The sequence below is a fragment of the Vicia villosa genome, unplaced genomic scaffold (genome assembly GCF_029867415.1).
Source record: "Vicia villosa cultivar HV-30 ecotype Madison, WI unplaced genomic scaffold, Vvil1.0 ctg.000605F_1_1, whole genome shotgun sequence".
NCBI lineage: Eukaryota > Viridiplantae > Streptophyta > Magnoliopsida > Fabales > Fabaceae > Vicia > Vicia villosa.
Genome location: NW_026705277.1, coordinates 380972 through 398233, shown reverse-complemented (window position 1 = coordinate 398233; position 17262 = coordinate 380972). Strand labels below are relative to the sequence as shown.

The 17262-nt window shown below is 34.9% G+C and overlaps 1 protein-coding gene across 1 annotated transcript; it reads left to right on the top strand.

The window, feature by feature from the left end:
- Nucleotides 1-3543: 3543 nt before the first annotated feature.
- Nucleotides 3544-14086, top strand: LOC131629776 (amino acid permease 4-like). Its single transcript, XM_058900565.1, has 8 exons — nucleotides 3544-3775; nucleotides 4045-4155; nucleotides 5814-5957; nucleotides 6055-6288; nucleotides 6513-6606; nucleotides 12206-12420; nucleotides 12706-12845; nucleotides 13164-14086. Exons 3-8 carry the CDS (start codon nucleotides 5825-5827, stop codon nucleotides 13806-13808), a joined length of 1461 nt encoding a protein of 486 aa, XP_058756548.1. The 5' UTR covers nucleotides 3544-3775; nucleotides 4045-4155; nucleotides 5814-5824; the 3' UTR covers nucleotides 13809-14086.
- The last annotated feature ends 3176 nt before the right edge of the window (nucleotides 14087-17262 follow it).

Sequence of the window (17262 nt, the reverse complement as noted above, 5' to 3'; positions counted from 1 at the left end):
TAATTCAGATATAAATATAATGTAAATATAAGATTTAAATAGTCTTTTTTTTTTCTCTATATCTTAATTTTTTAGAAATGGTCTTTGAAAATTAATTTTTTTTAATTTTAGTTCCTAAAATTAAAACCTGCAGAAAAATTTGAAGAAAAATTTGCAGAAAACCTGTAAATTTTCCTGCGAATTTTCACTTTGAAATTAAAATCAAATGAAATTTAACATTTGAGGACTTAATCACCAAAAATAAAAACACAGAGACGGAAAACAAAAACACACCAACTTACAGAGATTAAAAAACTATTTAAGCCTAAATATAAATAAATAAGAATTTAATTCATTTTTATACTTTTGTTTTAATCACATTTAAAGTATTATATAAAAGTAATCATGAATTGATGGTGTAACTTAATAGTATATACAGTACCAATTAATCTCAATAAATAAATAAAAATATTATAAATTAATGATTAAATTAGATGATTGTGAGCAACTCCATTTCTATTATTTATAATGCAGCATTATTTATATTATTCATTTTTATTTTGTTTCATTTATAGAATACTATTATTTATAATATTTTTATTAGGGGTGTTAATTAGTTCGGATAAATCCGAATCAAATTAGAATCCAAACCTAATCATAGAATTTGGGTTGAATTTTTTTAGTTCGGATAAAAATTGAAAGAAACCAATAAAACTCGATAGTAGTCGGTTAAAATAATAGATTTTTAAAATTCTACCCGCGAGTCCATTTATCCTAACCAACTACATTAATTTATATAATTTATAGGTTAAATATCCTTTTTGGTTCCTTAAGTATACACCGGGGTCCATTTTGGTCCCTTAAGTTTAAAAAGTTCCAAATTAAAACTTTAATTGTTCAAATAGGTCGACATTTGTCCTTTATGTTCACACCATTAATCAAAGTCAATGGTTTTAAACAAGTGGCAGACACGTGTTATATTTATTGAATTAAATTGCCACATGAATTATTTCTTGTTGGCCACCTGAAATACATTAAGATATAACTTCAAAAGGAAATTGGGATTGAAGTAGAAACGCATGGGATTAGCGCAAACAACCATTATAGAACAATAGCCAAGCTGAAATATTTCTGCGTGCGAAACGAATTCAAGTTGAAACGAAGACAACACTGCTTTTCAGATAAGTTAGATGTCTGCGCTCCTGAAGTTATTGTATTTTGGTAGTTAGGGTTTCTTGAAATCCGTTTGTCTGAAATACATAAAATTTTCTTCGCTTCTATTTAGGGTATTGTTTGAAATGGATGAATTTTTAAACATTACAGTCCATCAAAGTGACGAGTTCGTTGATGAGGAACTTAGTATGTATGAAGGGGGTGAGGTTGCCAAATTGAAAGTAGACGCTGATAAGTGAACATTACAATCATTTAAATTTTTAAATACACACAACACAAATATGACAATTAATATTAGATAAAAGTTTATTAATATGATTAGTTTTTACATGAATTAAAAAAATAATTACTATTATTATTCACAAATATTAAGGAAAAAAATTACAACACTCCGTCAAAATAGGTTATCCGGTCCTAAATGGACCAATCTTTTTTAAAGCTGAGCCAAAAAGGTCTTATGAAATATAGGCTCGAGAATTACTACCCGAGCCCAACCCTAGATGGACATCCGACCCTAAATGGGATTTTTATTTAAAAAAAATTAAAATCCATAATATTTATTATAAATAAAATTAAAAATTATATTATTATAAACATAATATATTTTAAAGTACATTATTATCTCTTATAAATATTATAATGTGTTTCTAAATACAATATATGTTTAAATTCTATAAAATAATACTTGAATATTTGATATAAGAGAAAAACTAATATAATACGATGAAAAAATGTTGATTATATTAATGTATATTACTTAAAAGATAAAGATTGAATAAAATAGAGATAAAATTTAGCGAGGTGAAAAAAATCAATGTGCTATTTGAAGTAAGACAATATAAATATTAATATATTTATTAAAATTTATAATTATGCGGCCTAATAGACTAACCACGATCCATATGAGATAGCCCTAATGGATAACGAATTTTCCAGGGATGCGCTAAAAAATCTAAAAAAATCTAAACTCTAATTTTAAAACTCAGGCCCTATAATTTATCAGAGAAGCTGGTTGATATAAACTAGTATAATTTAACAGCAAACGATGTTAAAATAACTTACTATCAATATTACACGTATAAAGGAATAAAAGAAATAAAAAAATAATATTGACTTGAACTTAATACAAACGTTATTAATTAGATGTTTGTTTTATCTAACTTAAATTAATTTGATAGATGAAGAGGCATTTTATTTTAGAGTACACTTAGAACATGCCATTCCTCTATTTATATTTTTAAAATTCTATCTAACAACATAAATAAAGTTTTGTACATGTATTAAGAATAGGAGTCTTCAAATCTAAACTAATCTAAATAAAAATGATAATTTAATTTTAAAAAATCAAAAAATTGTAAATAACTAAATATTATTAGAGATATTTGAATATCATTTTATGAAAACCATTTAGATGATATTGAATTTTAGATTGATTTTTCAAAATTAATTAAAACCGAACCGAATTGTATACATATATTTTATTACTTATTTAGTTTTTATAATATATTTATCAATCTATTGTTTATTGATACTTTTTAAAAATATTTTCTATTATTTTAATTTTATCTATTTATTTTGTGATTTCATTTGTTTGACTATAATTGATTTTGTAATATTATTTTTTAATATATTGTATTATAAATTACATTAAATATATTAATTTATAATGTTTTATAATATTCATGAACAAATATATTTTGTAATTTAAATATTAAAAAACAAAGATAATAATTTGATCAGATCGTCTCAATTTTTTTAAACAATAATCAAAAAACAAGTAAATTTATTTTTAAATTGGATGCATTTTTTTTCTTAAAATTAATCCAAACTGCAACCCAATTACCTATAGTTAACACTAATATATAATAGTTTTACACCTAATAAAAAATGACTAATCTTTTATTCCATATAACTCATATTTAATACAAGTTTAATGGATAGTCTTACAACATACTTAAAAAAAAATCAATATTATGTGATATCATATGACTAATTGTAAAATTGATTTGCTGGAATATATATTCTTTACTGTAAAATTATGTTAAGGTGCTTCTTCCATTTTCTCTTATTTACCTCTCCTATTTTTTCATTAAATTATTAGATAAAAAAGACATAGTTGAGATCTATTATTGTAGCATATTTGTTTTCTTCAAATAAGCCAAATATAGAGAGAGTAATAAAATAAAGGTATTGTTAACTAATGCCAATCAGGGCCCTGTTTAAATATATTAAATAATAAAAATATGTTTTATAAAAATTAATATTTTAATTTTTAGTGTGTTGTGCATTTTCAATGTATTAAATATATATATTTTTAAAAATTTACCACTTTAATCTTTTTAAAGAGTACATAAGCACGTGGTTAACATTTCTCATTTCCCATAAAATAATTGACAAAATCTCCTACCAAAACAAAAAAAGCGATAAATTATGATTTCACTTCTGGGTATAAAAATGAATGAAAGTAACAAGCGCGTTCAACTTTGAATTGAAGCGGAAGTGGTTTCAGTTACAGACGCCTAATTGGACCACCGACTTCACACGGCGGTGGCTGGTGAGGTCGTCGGAGAGGTTCCTGAGGCCGAGATAGATTCATTCTAATCAATACAAAGAAAATTTTCCGGTAAAGTTTCTAGTTCTATGATAATAATATTAATTATTATTATTCTCTTTCAATTTTGACCACTGACTCTATTTTCAGTCTTAGATTCTTGTGAATTGGATGCGTTTTTTTTTGTACTACTAGTTTATTGCGTTGATTGTAATAATGATAATATTTTTATATTCTTGATGTTGATGTTGATATTTGATTTTGATTGTGTTGAGTTTCACTGGAATTGTTCTGATTACTATATTCTCATTCTTAAATGATTTTGCAATTTGCTATATCAGAATCTCGCACTCTGAGATTGAAAATTTAAAGAGAGATTAGGAACCAAATCCTCTCCGTTGAGCTTTTTCGCCGCATATTTTCGTTTCTCACCAGCCACCGCTAGCTGCCAGGTACTACTACACACTCTGTTTTTGCTACTTCTTCATTGATTACCACTTTTAACCTAGTTTTTGTTTTCATTTCAATTTGGGGAATTCTGAGTTTTAACTTGTTGCTTTGATTTATGAATGCTGCTATTAGTTGAGTCAAACTCAATCCATATTTTTATGAATAAAAGTTGAGTTTGCTGTGTGGAAAATTTGAACCTAGCTTGTTAATTTGGTTTGGTTTATGATTTTAGTGAGCCACTAGATTTCAGTTTCTTTATGGCCTGGGTAATTAGTGTGAGGTTTTGAACAGTTCTGTTTTGTAAATATTAGATTGCTATAGTATATCCTCAAAGGTGAATATTGAACATTAAGAATATTAAGACACATGATTTTTAGACTTTTTAGCAAATTTTCACTCAAAGTAACTCTTTGAAAAAGCTTAAAAGGGGGTCTAACAAGTTATCTACGTGTTGTTTACTGTGGAGATTTTTTTTTATAAAGAATTGATTCTTGTTGTAAGAATATAAAAAGAACCATCCTTGCGTGTTTCACTGTAGTAAGTAGTAACAACCAGATGCTGGATATCCTATGTTTCTATTCCTTGTCTGTTATTTTGTACATGCAAGTATTTTTACTATTAGTTAGTGGGTTGGGATTTGCAACATGGTTTTGTTTTTTGTATGGGATGATCTTTTATATAAGGGATTTGGCTCCTTAAAGTAAAGACATTAAGAGTTGATATTTTAAAATACTTATGATTTGTTATAGATTTAGAATTTGATATGAAAATTTGATTAGTAAATAAAGCTAGTAAATGGCAAAAGTATCAACAGTTTTAAAAAAAATAAACTTAGTAGATATAATTTTATTGGGTAAATATTTATGATGGAGGGAATACATACAGCAAATCTTTTTTTGGTAGAAATAGTGTGTCCAAGGGTCAACATTTATCCTGAAAAATAAAAGAGGTGAACTATTTGTCCTCACTTGAGAGTGAAGTTAAATCCCAATGTGAGTGGACCCCATTCGAAATTTTGATTAAGTGTGTTTGGTTCTACGGTAAAAATAATTGATTTTGAATTAATTTATTCTTTAAATTTGATTGTAGCTAAAAGTGAGTTGAAGGTAAAATGATTTATGTTTGAATAAATTTATGTAGAAGTGAGTTGAACAACAAATTTCAATGTAAAAATCACATTTAAACTCAAAAGCTACAAATTATAGCTTCAAGTATAATCAATTCTGGAGGAAAAATCAATTTTACTTTAGGAGAACCAAACACCTCAAAATCAGTTCAAAATAAGTTCTACACCTCAAGAATTGCTTTTGGTTCTTATAAAAACTAAACGAAATATACACTAAAAATCTGTTTCAGAAGAAAATATCCTGTAAGCTATGCCAAAATTTTTGCCACTGAGGATTTTTAACTTGAACTTTCCCATAAGGTTTCCATTTCTTAAAAAATTAATCAAGCTCTGAGAAATTTATTTTCTTCACCCGATAACCAATCTATTCCAATATCAGACAGCTTAGTTAATGTATTTCATTGAGTCAGCCCCTTTCATTTATGCATGCTTTATCCTTTGTTTGTGGTTTGTGAATGCATTCAGTAGTTGAAGCGGACAAAATAAGATTTTTATTTTGATAATGATTTCTCACTTATAGTTGTCCTGCTGTAGATCCGTAAAAGATGGTAGAAAACATTTCCAGAACAAACCTTAGCTACCGTGGCGATACTGGTAACATCGAGGACGCCATAGATGACACACCTTTACAAACTGACTCCAAATGCTATGACGATGATGGCCGTGTTAAACGAACAGGTATACGTTAATGTACATTATATACTTTGTTGTACATTACCATTGTTTCCTTAATTGGATGATTAATGTGATATTTGATGTCTTTAATATGAGTCAGGAACTGTTTGGACTACATGCTCCCACATAATAACAGGTGTGATAGGATCTGGAGTGCTCTCCTTAGCCTGGTCCATAGCTCAGATGGGTTGGATTGCTGGTCCTGCAACCATGATCTTTTTCAGTATCATCACTCTGTATACTTCATCATTTCTCGCTGATTGTTATCGTTGTGGCGACACCGAATTTGGAAAGAGAAACTATACTTTCATGGATGCAGTTCAAAATATTCTTGGTAACTCATTACACATTATTATGCGAATGGCATCATATGACAATTTATTTTAGAAACCGGGCAAATAATGATTTTTTTAAATGTTATGTGAGTTAACATTTTTGTGTATATTTAACCATCATATTCACACACACACACACACAGACACACACTCTCTCGCAACATAATGACCGTACATATAAATGAGATGCACACCATAATATCCATTATAATGTGTTTTGCAGGCGGGCCCAGTGTTAAGATTTGTGGGATAGTTCAGTACTTGAATCTTTTCGGAAGCGCAATAGGATACAATATTGCGGCTGCCTTGAGCATGATGTGAGTAAGCCATATTATGTCTTTGAAATCACGAAGTTTAGAAATTGTTTTGATTTGTAAATAGTATAATTACAAATTTATAAAAATGAAATAAGATGAATTTCAATTTTTTCTTTCTAATGTTGTGTTCAGTAAGATTCAAATGGATTTTAATTTTGTTCACATTGGTCAAGCCATTTTGATAATTTTAATAGAGTAGTTTACTAATATGCCCTTCATTTTATCTTTCTATTCTGTTTTGCTGAGCTGTCAGTTTTGTTAGTGGTGTGCTGTTAGCTTGTTATGCGCCTCACACCTTTTCTGTTTGTATCACATGGCTATATATAGTAGCCTCTTGTATTACTGTTCATCATATAATACAATGAGAGTTTCTTTTCATTCTCTCTCTTTACCTAATTCTATCATGGTATACAGAGCTTAAATTTTTTTTTCCGATCCATGGAACCTTTATTCCCTTCCTCTCAGGTGAAACTTTCTCACCTAATTTCTGTTAAGCTTGACGACAAGAACTTCAAACAGTGGAAGCAGCAGATTGATGGCGTCGTCCGTGGTCATCGTCTTCAACGCTTTGTCACTGTTCCGGTGATTCCGCCACCGTCTCCCTCAGATCCTGCATCTCACAGTGCGTTTCTTGAGTGGGAACAACAGGATGCTCTCATCTGCACCTGGCTTCTCTCTACCATCTCCGATGCTCTCCTTCCTAAGCTCGTTGACTGCAAGCATGCGTGGCAGGTGTGGACAGAAGTTCATCGCTACTTTGATGTTCTTCTCTCCACCAAGGCTCGTCAACTTCGTTCAGAACTCCGGCGTCTTACGAAGGGTTCACTAACGATTACTGAGCTTATGACGCGTTCACGTGACATCAGTGAGTCGCTAACCTCCATCGGTGATCCCGTTCCTCTTCGTAACCTAATTGAGATTGTTCTCGATTCGTTACCTGAGGATTATGATTCTATTGTCGCCGCCGTTAACAGCAAAGATGACGTTAGCTCCTTGGAAGAGTTGGAGTCTTCCTTGCTTGCTCATGAGTCGCGATTGGAGAAGCATCGCAAAGCTGTGATTACAGAACCGGCGACGGCGACGGTCAATCTCACTCAAGCAACACCTTCTCCTACTCCAGTCGCTTCTGATCAAGTTATCTCCGAGGCGTTTCCTCAAGGAACGAGTCACGTCACCGCTAATGCTGAAAATCATTCCTATGGTGCACGTGGTGGTCGTTCTGGTCGCGGTGGTGGTCGTTTTGGTCGTGGAGGAGGTCGTTTTGGGAAATCCTCGTGTCAGATTTGTCACAAACCTGGTCATGATGCTTCAGTATGCTACTATCGTTATGCCAATTCCAGTGGTGCTAGTTATCCACATCATCGAGCTCCCTTCAATCCTTTTCACGTGGCTCCTCGTGCTGTTTATCCTGTGCAGCTTGCTTATGCTTCTCCCAGGGCTGCACCTCCCAGATCTTCTGCACCACAAGCCTTTTATGCAGGTACTGAAGCTAGCAGTGCAAACCAGTGGTGGTATCCTGACTCAGGAGCTTCTCATCATGTTACTCCTGATGCCTCTAATGTGTCTGACTCTGCCTCCGTGCCTGGAACTGAACAAGTTTTCATAGGTAACGGCCAAGGTTTGTCCATCAACTCTGTAGGTTCTATGTCTTTTCCCTTACCTCACAAACCTCATCTATCTCTCACTCTTAACAATCTCTTACATGTCCCTCACATAACCAAAAACCTTATGAGTGTGAGCAAATTTGCTCAAGATAATTCTGTATTTTTTGAATTTCATCCTAAGTTTTGTGTTGTCAAATCTCAGGCTACTTCTGAAGTCTTACTCAGTGGTATTGTTGGTGCTGATGGCCTCTATAAATTCTCCAATCCAGCTGCTCCTCCGTTGTCCAAGTCTTCTTCCTCTTATAGTTCTAGTCATAGTTATCCTGCAGCATACAATTGTAATCCTTCCTATAGGACAGATGTTATAGATTCTATATCTCAGTGTACTGAATCTGTTGCAAATCATACTATAAATCCTTTGTCTTCTTGTAATGAATCTTGCAATTATAATGTTACAAGTACCTTTTTCAATCCTTCTCTAAACTCTGTCAGTACTGTTTTACCTTCCTCACACTTTAATGCTGCGAATTCTATTGCATCCAATAAATATGTGCTTTGGCATACTAGGCTGGGACACCCCAATCATCATGCCCTCACTGAAATCTTCAAACTGTGTAATCAGTCCTTTCCATCTAAACCTCCTGCTGAGTTATGTCATGCTTGCTGCATTGGCAAGTCTCATAGACTTCCTTCTTCTTTATCTACCACAGTTTACTCTCATCCTTTTGAGCTGGTTGTATGTGATCTCTGGGGTCCTGCCCCTATGCAATCTTCCAGTGGTTATACCTATTTCCTAACCTGTATTGATGCCTTCTCTAGGTTTGTTTGGGTTTTTCCTCTCAAACTTAAGTCTGACACCATGGTTCAGTTTCTTCAGTTTAAGAAAATGGTTGAACTTCAGTTCAATTGTCCCATTAAATGTGTCCAAACTGATGGGGGAGGTGAGTTTAGGCCTCTTACCAAATATCTCACAGATTTAGGGATTGTTCACAGATTCACTTGTCCCCATACACATCACCAAAATGGCCTTGTTGAACGTAAGCACAGGCACATTGTTGAGACTGGTCTCACACTCCTTGCTCAGTCCACTCTTCCCTTAAAATTCTGGGATCATGCCTTTGTCACAGCTGCATATCTCATTAACAGACTTCCTACACCTATACTTGACAATGTCTCACCTTATTTTAAATTACTTCACAAACACCCTGACTATACTACCCTTAAAGTCTTTGGCTGTGCATGTTATCCTTTTCTTCGTCCCTATAACTCTCATAAACTTGATTTTAGATCTCAACTGTGCATTTTCCTTGGCTACTCTACCTCTCACAAAGGCTATAAATGCCTTGCTTCAGATGGTCGCATTTTTATCTCCAAGGATGTTGTTTTTAATGAAGCAAATTTTCCTTATTCCACCTTGGTTTCTTCTTCAAAATCTGTCTCTCTTCCTGACACTCCATCCTCTTCCTCTCCCTCTCTCAGTTTTCCTCCTGTTCCCTCTGCTCCCTCTACTTCTAATATGTCTTCTATGCCTTCTTCTTCCTCAAATTCTGTTTTTCCTCAACTTAGCAGTCCCACTATTCCTAATTTTTCTCCAATCTCTTCTTCCTCTTCCTCTGCTGCTCCCTCTAACAACTCTTATTCTTCTGGTCAGCAACCTATCCCTCAACCTCTCACTGCCATTCCCATTACCTCTTCTCCTTCTTCCTCTCCTGCCCTCATTCTCTCTGATCCAGCTGAAGCTAGCACTCTTTCTCCCTCCTCTTCATATTCCTCTCCTTCAGTTGGTCCCTCCCCTGGCCCTAGTCCTATTTCCCACCCTGCTGCCACAGCTTTACCTTTCATTCACCCTCAAAACATCCACCCTATGCAAACTAGAGCCAAAAGAGGAATCACCCTTCCTAGACTTCACCCTACTCTATTACTAGCCCACCTTGAACCTACATCTGTTGAGCAAGCCTTGGCTGCTCCTAACTGGTTTCAGGCCATGAAGGAAGAACATCAGGCACTGCTGAGAAATCAGACCTGGACTTTGGTGAAAGCTCCTGCTGGAAGGAAGCCTATTGGATGTAAGTGGGTGTTCAGGACTAAGGAGAATCCTGATGGTTCCATAAACAGGTATAAAGCCAGATTAGTGGCTAAAGGTTTCCATCAAAAGGCTGGTAATGATTTTCAAGAGACCTTTTCTCCTGTCATTAAACCTGTCACTGTGAGAATTGTTCTTTCTATTGCTGTTACAAACAGGTGGCCATTGCAGCAGATTGATGTTAACAATGCCTTCCTCAATGGCACTCTTGAAGAAGAAGTCTTTATGCAACAGCCCCCTGGCTTTGAAGTTGCTGACAGAACTCTTGTTTGCAAGTTAAATAAGGCTATTTATGGTTTAAAACAGGCTCCTAGAGCCTGGTTTGATAAGCTAAAGAGTGCTTTGGTTCAACTCGGGTTTAAGGCTAGTAGATGTGATCCTAGCTTGTTTTTGTTGCATCAAGGTAAACTTCAGATTCTAATTCTGGTCTATGTTGATGATATAATCATCACGGGTAGTTCTGCTCCTTTTATAGCTTCCTTGATCAAGCATCTCAATAATTCATTCTCTCTCAAACAGCTGGGACAACTTGATTATTTTCTAGGGATTCAAGTGACTCATCTCCCTAATGGTTCTCTTCTCTTATCTCAGACCAAGTACATCACAGATTTGCTTTCTAGGCTTAATATGTTGAATGCCAATGGCATGCCTACCCCCATGATCTCTAGCAGCAAACTGTCCAAGGTTGGGTCTGCTGCGGTTGATGACCCTACTCAGTTTCGGTCTGTGGTTGGTGCCCTTCAATATGCTACCTTAACTAGGCCAGAGATCTCTTTTTCAGTCAACAAAGTCTGTCAGTTTTTGTCCAATCCTTTAGAGGATCATTGGAAGGCTGTTAAAAGAATCTTAAGGTACCTAAGTGGTACTCTGCACCATGGTCTTCTCCTTCAGCCTGCTCCTATTCAGCAACCAATGCAGTTGCTAGGGTTCTGTGATGCAGACTGGGCATCAGACCCTGATGACCGGAGATCTACTTCAGGGGCCTGCATATATCTTGGGCCTAATGTTGTTTCCTGGTGGTCCAAGAAGCAACAGCTTGTTGCAAGGTCCAGTGCTGAAGCGGAATATCGCAGTATGGCTCAGCTAGCTGCTGAACTCATTTGGATTCAGTCCTTGCTTAAGGAACTCCATTATTCCTCTCAAGTTCCTAAGATATTGTGTGATAACTTGAGCACTGTTACCTTGGCTCACAATCCTATTCTTCACAACAGGACTAAGCATATGGAGCTTGATATTTTCTTTCTGCGAGAGAAAGTACTCAGCAAAAGTCTGACTGTTGTTCATGTACCAGCTCAAGATCAATGGGCTGACATTCTCACTAAGCCCCTCTCTGCTGCCAAGTTTGTTCCTCTTCGTTCCAAGTTGCGTGTGTATGATAAGGCTGCTTTGACAAGTCTGCCATCAGCTTCTAAGGGGGACTAATAGAGTAGTTTACTAATATGCCCTTCATTTTATCTTTCTATTCTGTTTTGCTGAGCTGTCAGTTTTGTTAGTGGTGTGCTGTTAGCTTGTTATGCGCCTCACACCTTTTCTGTTTGTATCACATGGCTATATATAGTAGCCTCTTGTATTACTGTTCATCATATAATACAATGAGAGTTTCTTTTCATTCTCTCTCTTTACCTAATTCTATCAAATTTTTAGTAAAGTTAACAAAATATACTTATTAACATCAAACCAATTTGAATGTATCTTTAAAGTAATTTCCGATATGGAAATTTATTTACAGATCAATTTAAATCACACTTCAATGTATTCCAATCAATCAAGCTAGATTATATTAATTCTGTTGATAGCAGTTGTCTTTTACTATGGCATGTATTAAATTGTACCACATAACTGACATGCACGGTAGTTGTATTTCATTGAATGATTTGTGTTGTTTGACGTCGGCGGGTGTTTTTGTTGACAGGGAAATCAGAAAGTCTTACTGTGTCCATTCCTCTCATGGAGAAGACCCGTGTCACATTTCAGGCAACACATACATGATCGCTTTTGGTGTGGCACAACTTTTCTTTTCTCAAATTCCAGATTTTCATAACACGTGGTGGCTCTCAATAGTTGCAGCGGTCATGTCGTTCTTCTATTCTACAATTGCTCTCGCCCTTGGAATTTCCAAAGTTGCAGGTTATATACCTACTTCAATTTTTTGATACAAGTTTTCACTTATTTGTTGGCTGTTGTTTTATCGGTACCCCTTGAGTTATGGGTTCACTGCAGAAAATCTCTTATGGTTTAAAGTGTGTGACATGCCTAATGCATTACCGAACCTATCTGATCACTTGCAAAAAAACCTATACAGTTTATAAGTTCAAGGGTTGAAGTAGTTGAATTTTGTATCATGATAGATTTTTGTAATTCAGCTATAAATAACGGTGGTTCTTACATTTTCGCTTATTTTGTTCAATATAGAAACGGGTACTATCATGGGTAGCCTCACAGGAATAAGCATCGGGACAGTGACCCCGGCCCAAAAAGTATGGGGGGTTTTCCAAGGTCTTGGAAATATCGCCTTTGCCTATTCATATTCTTTTGTTCTCCTGGAAATTCAGGTACACCTTTAAGAAACAATAACATCATATGCCAAGTCATGTTAAGTTTTAGTAATATCTATATCTATAGAGTGATTCTAGCACAAAATTTTACCATGTCAAAGTTCGTGAGACTTCAACGTACCCCTTTATAATACTTACTTCTGCTACACACGCAGATCCCTTCACATATAAAAGGTTTTTATTTCTACCTACAGCTGATTACATCTCGTTTTTCGCACAACTATTTCAGCACATACTTTGGTGTGTAGGGACGTAAGTATACAAATGTATAAGAAGCTTTATTCAAACTAATTAATGTTTAATATGAATACACAGGACACCATCAGATCTCCACCATCCGAAAGAAAAGCAATGAAGAAGGCTGCAAAGCTAAGTATTGCAGTAACCACAACATTTTATATACTCTGTGGCTGCATGGGCTATGCTGCATTTGGAGACGCTGCACCAGGTAACCTGCTCGCCGGATTTGGTGTCTCGAAAGCATATATTGTTGTGGATATGGCTAACGCTGCTATTGTAGTTCACCTTTTCGGAGCATACCAAGTGTATGCCCAACCCCTCTTTGCCTTTATCGAGAAAGAGGCAGGAAAAAAGTGGCCCAAAATTGACAAAGAGTTCAAAGTTAAAATTCCCGGTTTGCCAGTCTACAATCAAAACATATTTATGTTAGTTTGGCGGTCAATTTTTGTTATCGTCGCCACATTGATTGCAATGTTGATTCCTTTTTTCAATGACGTTTTGGGAGTGATTGGAGCATTGGGATTTTGGCCTTTAACTGTTTACTTTCCTGTGGAGATGTATATCCTACAGAAGAAGATCCCAAAATGGAGTAGGAAATGGATTTGTCTGGAAATAATGAGTGCTTTCTGCCTCATAGTTTCTATCGTGGCTGGTCTTGGCTCATTGGTTGGTGTCTGGATTGACCTGCAAAAATACAAACCTTTCAGCTTAGAGAATTGAATACACACGTCATAAAATCTATTGCCTCTTTTTGTATGTAAACGGCTGTGGGAGGTTCTCAATGGGATCGTGATTTCATAAGTGGTGAAATTATTCCTAGGTTGCAATTAAGAATAATAATCAGTATTGAATATTATGATCCTTTTACTGTATATTTTTTAATTAATTTTTGTACCCATACTAGTGGTACTAAATCATAAATGAGGTGATAATCGATGCTGTGATAACTGACAAGGATTTATGCTTTGATGTGAATATTCAATTTTATTTGTCATGTATATCTGCATTGCTTTGTTAGATATCGATGGGGAACCATTGGTTAGTTGACAAAATCTTCAACACAACTCAGATGTCTAAAATTGGTATCACATTGCATACTTATTAGCATGGTTAATTGGTTATTGTTGTTGTGTATGAGTTATGTGTTTAATGATTGGATTTGAATATGTTACCCTTGTTATCTTTTGCACCTCTAACATATTTTGAGCGTTTGTGGTGTCTGTATTCTCTTGGGATACAAATACCCAGGTAGAGGAGTAGCTTCTACTTGAGCTGTAGGATGGCGTTGAGGCCTCTTCATTTATTTATTGTTTTTCATGTTATCTAATTTTGTCGAAGCTCTTATCTATAACATTAGGCATGAGTTTTAGTGTTTCTTTGAGTTTCTATTTGGATTATTTAATTAATCAAGTACTTTGTGTTATTAAGACAAATTTAAGTACGATTGACATTTGAGTTCAGCTGCTATTTTATATTAATATATGTTGGTTGAAGTTGTATGTTTAGTATGTGTAACACCGATGTTTGCAAAATTATTTGTTTATCTTTTTATAAACAACGAGTCGGGGTTTTAGGGCGTTACACTTTCTACCATGGACTGAGCTATGGAAACCTTGGGCCATGCCACCGTGTCCATACCTAACAACACCAAATTGGTCGGTCTCTTTGTTATTACCATCAGGGAATTCTTGAGTCTAAGACTCAGCAGGCTCATATTGTGCAACCGCAACAAAAACTAAGGCCTAACTATCATATGCATCAACTGACATTCAAGATGTGCTGCATACTTTACCTTGGCTCCTCTTTATGACCACTCAGATGTGCTGCATACTTTATCTTGGCTCCTCTTGATGACCACTCGTACATTGACAACGAAGTCATCATCATACCAAACCTTATACAATGTCTTACATGCACCAAAGTTAATTAAAATTTTTGTTTTTTAAAGAAAATTTACCATTGATAATGATATTTTATGTTGAATTCAATTCTTTTAGTTTTTCTATGAAGGATTTTCATACACATGAATTCTCTTTAAAGAGATGTTATAGTTCTCTTTAAAGAGATGTTATAGCTCGGGTGACCTCTATGCCACTATCACAAGACCAACCATTGCTAACTCCTCATCATATACAATTGTCCCCATTTTCGTCACAACAACACCACTAGGCCTTTCCATCATGGACTGCATTGTGGCAACCTTGAGCCACACCATTATGTCAGCCTTACCCATTAAATTCTAGACCTTTATCATACGAAAAGCGTCTAAAATGGCCAAAATTCAGACCTCCAGAGCATCTAATTTATCATAATTGAACTCAGACATAAGTATCAGGCTATTAGTCCAATTAATAGGAAAACGATGGTTATCGTCCAACACATACATCACTTGGAGACATCTGTTCCCACCTATCTTATACGGAGAAATTTATCTTTGAAACCTTTATAGTTGGTTATATAGACCTGAAGATTTTTTTTCTTGGAAGTCAGTTAAGGGATATTCATCCTCCCTTGTCGGCATCTTTAAGCTCAAAGAATGAGAAAATCAAACCTAGGATAAGAGTTTTTCCCACAGCCTCACATACAATTTCAAAAGCTTTTATAAAACCCTAACTATTAGGGCGAAGTTGAGTTGGCGCGATATTTAGGGCTTTTAGAAGGCCAAACTCAAAATTGGTGAAAGAGATTCGAATTTTAAAATCCTCAATCACACCAATATAAAAGAAAATAATCGTCCGAGACTCGTCAGGGTCAAGTTATACAGACATGTTCACCTTGAATACAGGGTTCCAGTATGACGTCGTCTTCGTTACCGATAAAGAGATCTTCTTCTCCGATCAAATTTTGGAAATATATTTGACGTCGATTGTGCTTGGATCATGGCTTAAAACTTCATGGTCAATAAATAATCTAATCATCTCCATCACTATTTCTAAGGAACCAGACGATGATGAAGATTCCGAATCAATTTCGTTTAAAGGTGACAAAATATCATCATAAACTTTCTTAACAATCTGATCAAACTCAGCTCGCCCCAAGTGATCTTTGCACTCTTTCATGCATGAATTCCAAAGCTCTTTCCTCTCTTGGGCATTTCGAGAAATCGGTACGTTGCCCAGGTCGTCGCATTCATGTATTAAAACCATTCAAAAGCAACTTCAAGAAAATGACAAGAAGTTCAAGAGTAAGGACAAAAAAACGAAGAGCGAGAGTTTTATCTAATAAGAGTTTGCTAACAACTAGACAAAACATAAATGTTTTAGGGTAATAATGGCATTGGGTTCGCTATAAAAAGTTATCATGGCGACGAGAGGGAAGAAATCTTTTAGGATATTTATAATCATTACAAACTCAACTCGACATCACACGTCACCAAGCCGAGGCTTAAGGGAGATCTCTAAACGGACTAAGGCCGAGATGGGACGAAATCTCCAAGAGCATTGTGTATTCTAGGATTTTTTTGTCTGAACACTTCATTCTTTCAGGAATTGTGCTCGAAGGCTTATGTACATCCCGAAAAATATCTTAGCCAAGTTGATGAATCCAGAAGTGCATGAATGACCTTAACCGAAAGTCAGTTTGACACCTATATGCCATGGTCGTGTAGGACCAAGACATCTTCCTCTGATAGACGCCAGGATATTCGGGTTGATAGCCCAACATAATAGTTTAGAGGTAGTCTTAGGGTCGCATAGAGGTTACGAAGTTCATGAAGGAGCCATTATAGATCATGATCGTCGACAATTATGGCAACGACAGACGTTAACTTAAACATTTAAATGTGGAAAACGAAGAGGCAGATCATTATGACCTAAGGGTTGGAAGCATGGATTATATAAAAGACGTTATAGCAAGAGATAAGGTATCCAATAGACAGAGCACAAACACACTGATAGCAAGCATATTTCACGATATTTACAACTTCATTTGGGTTTTTTTTAATTATATTTGATACTAGCATATTAGTATTTAAGTAATTGATAATGTCAACTAAGATAGTGATGCTAGTTATCGAGAATTGAATTCAGTCAAGTGGATTGGTCTCCAATCACAATCTCAACCATTAAAAATTCTATCGGTCCATTTTTCATATTCTAAATTCTCTCTATTATTTTATTTTTCAATGGTTGAGATTTAAGAGAAGTATAATTTTAGTTGAGTCCATTCAAATGTA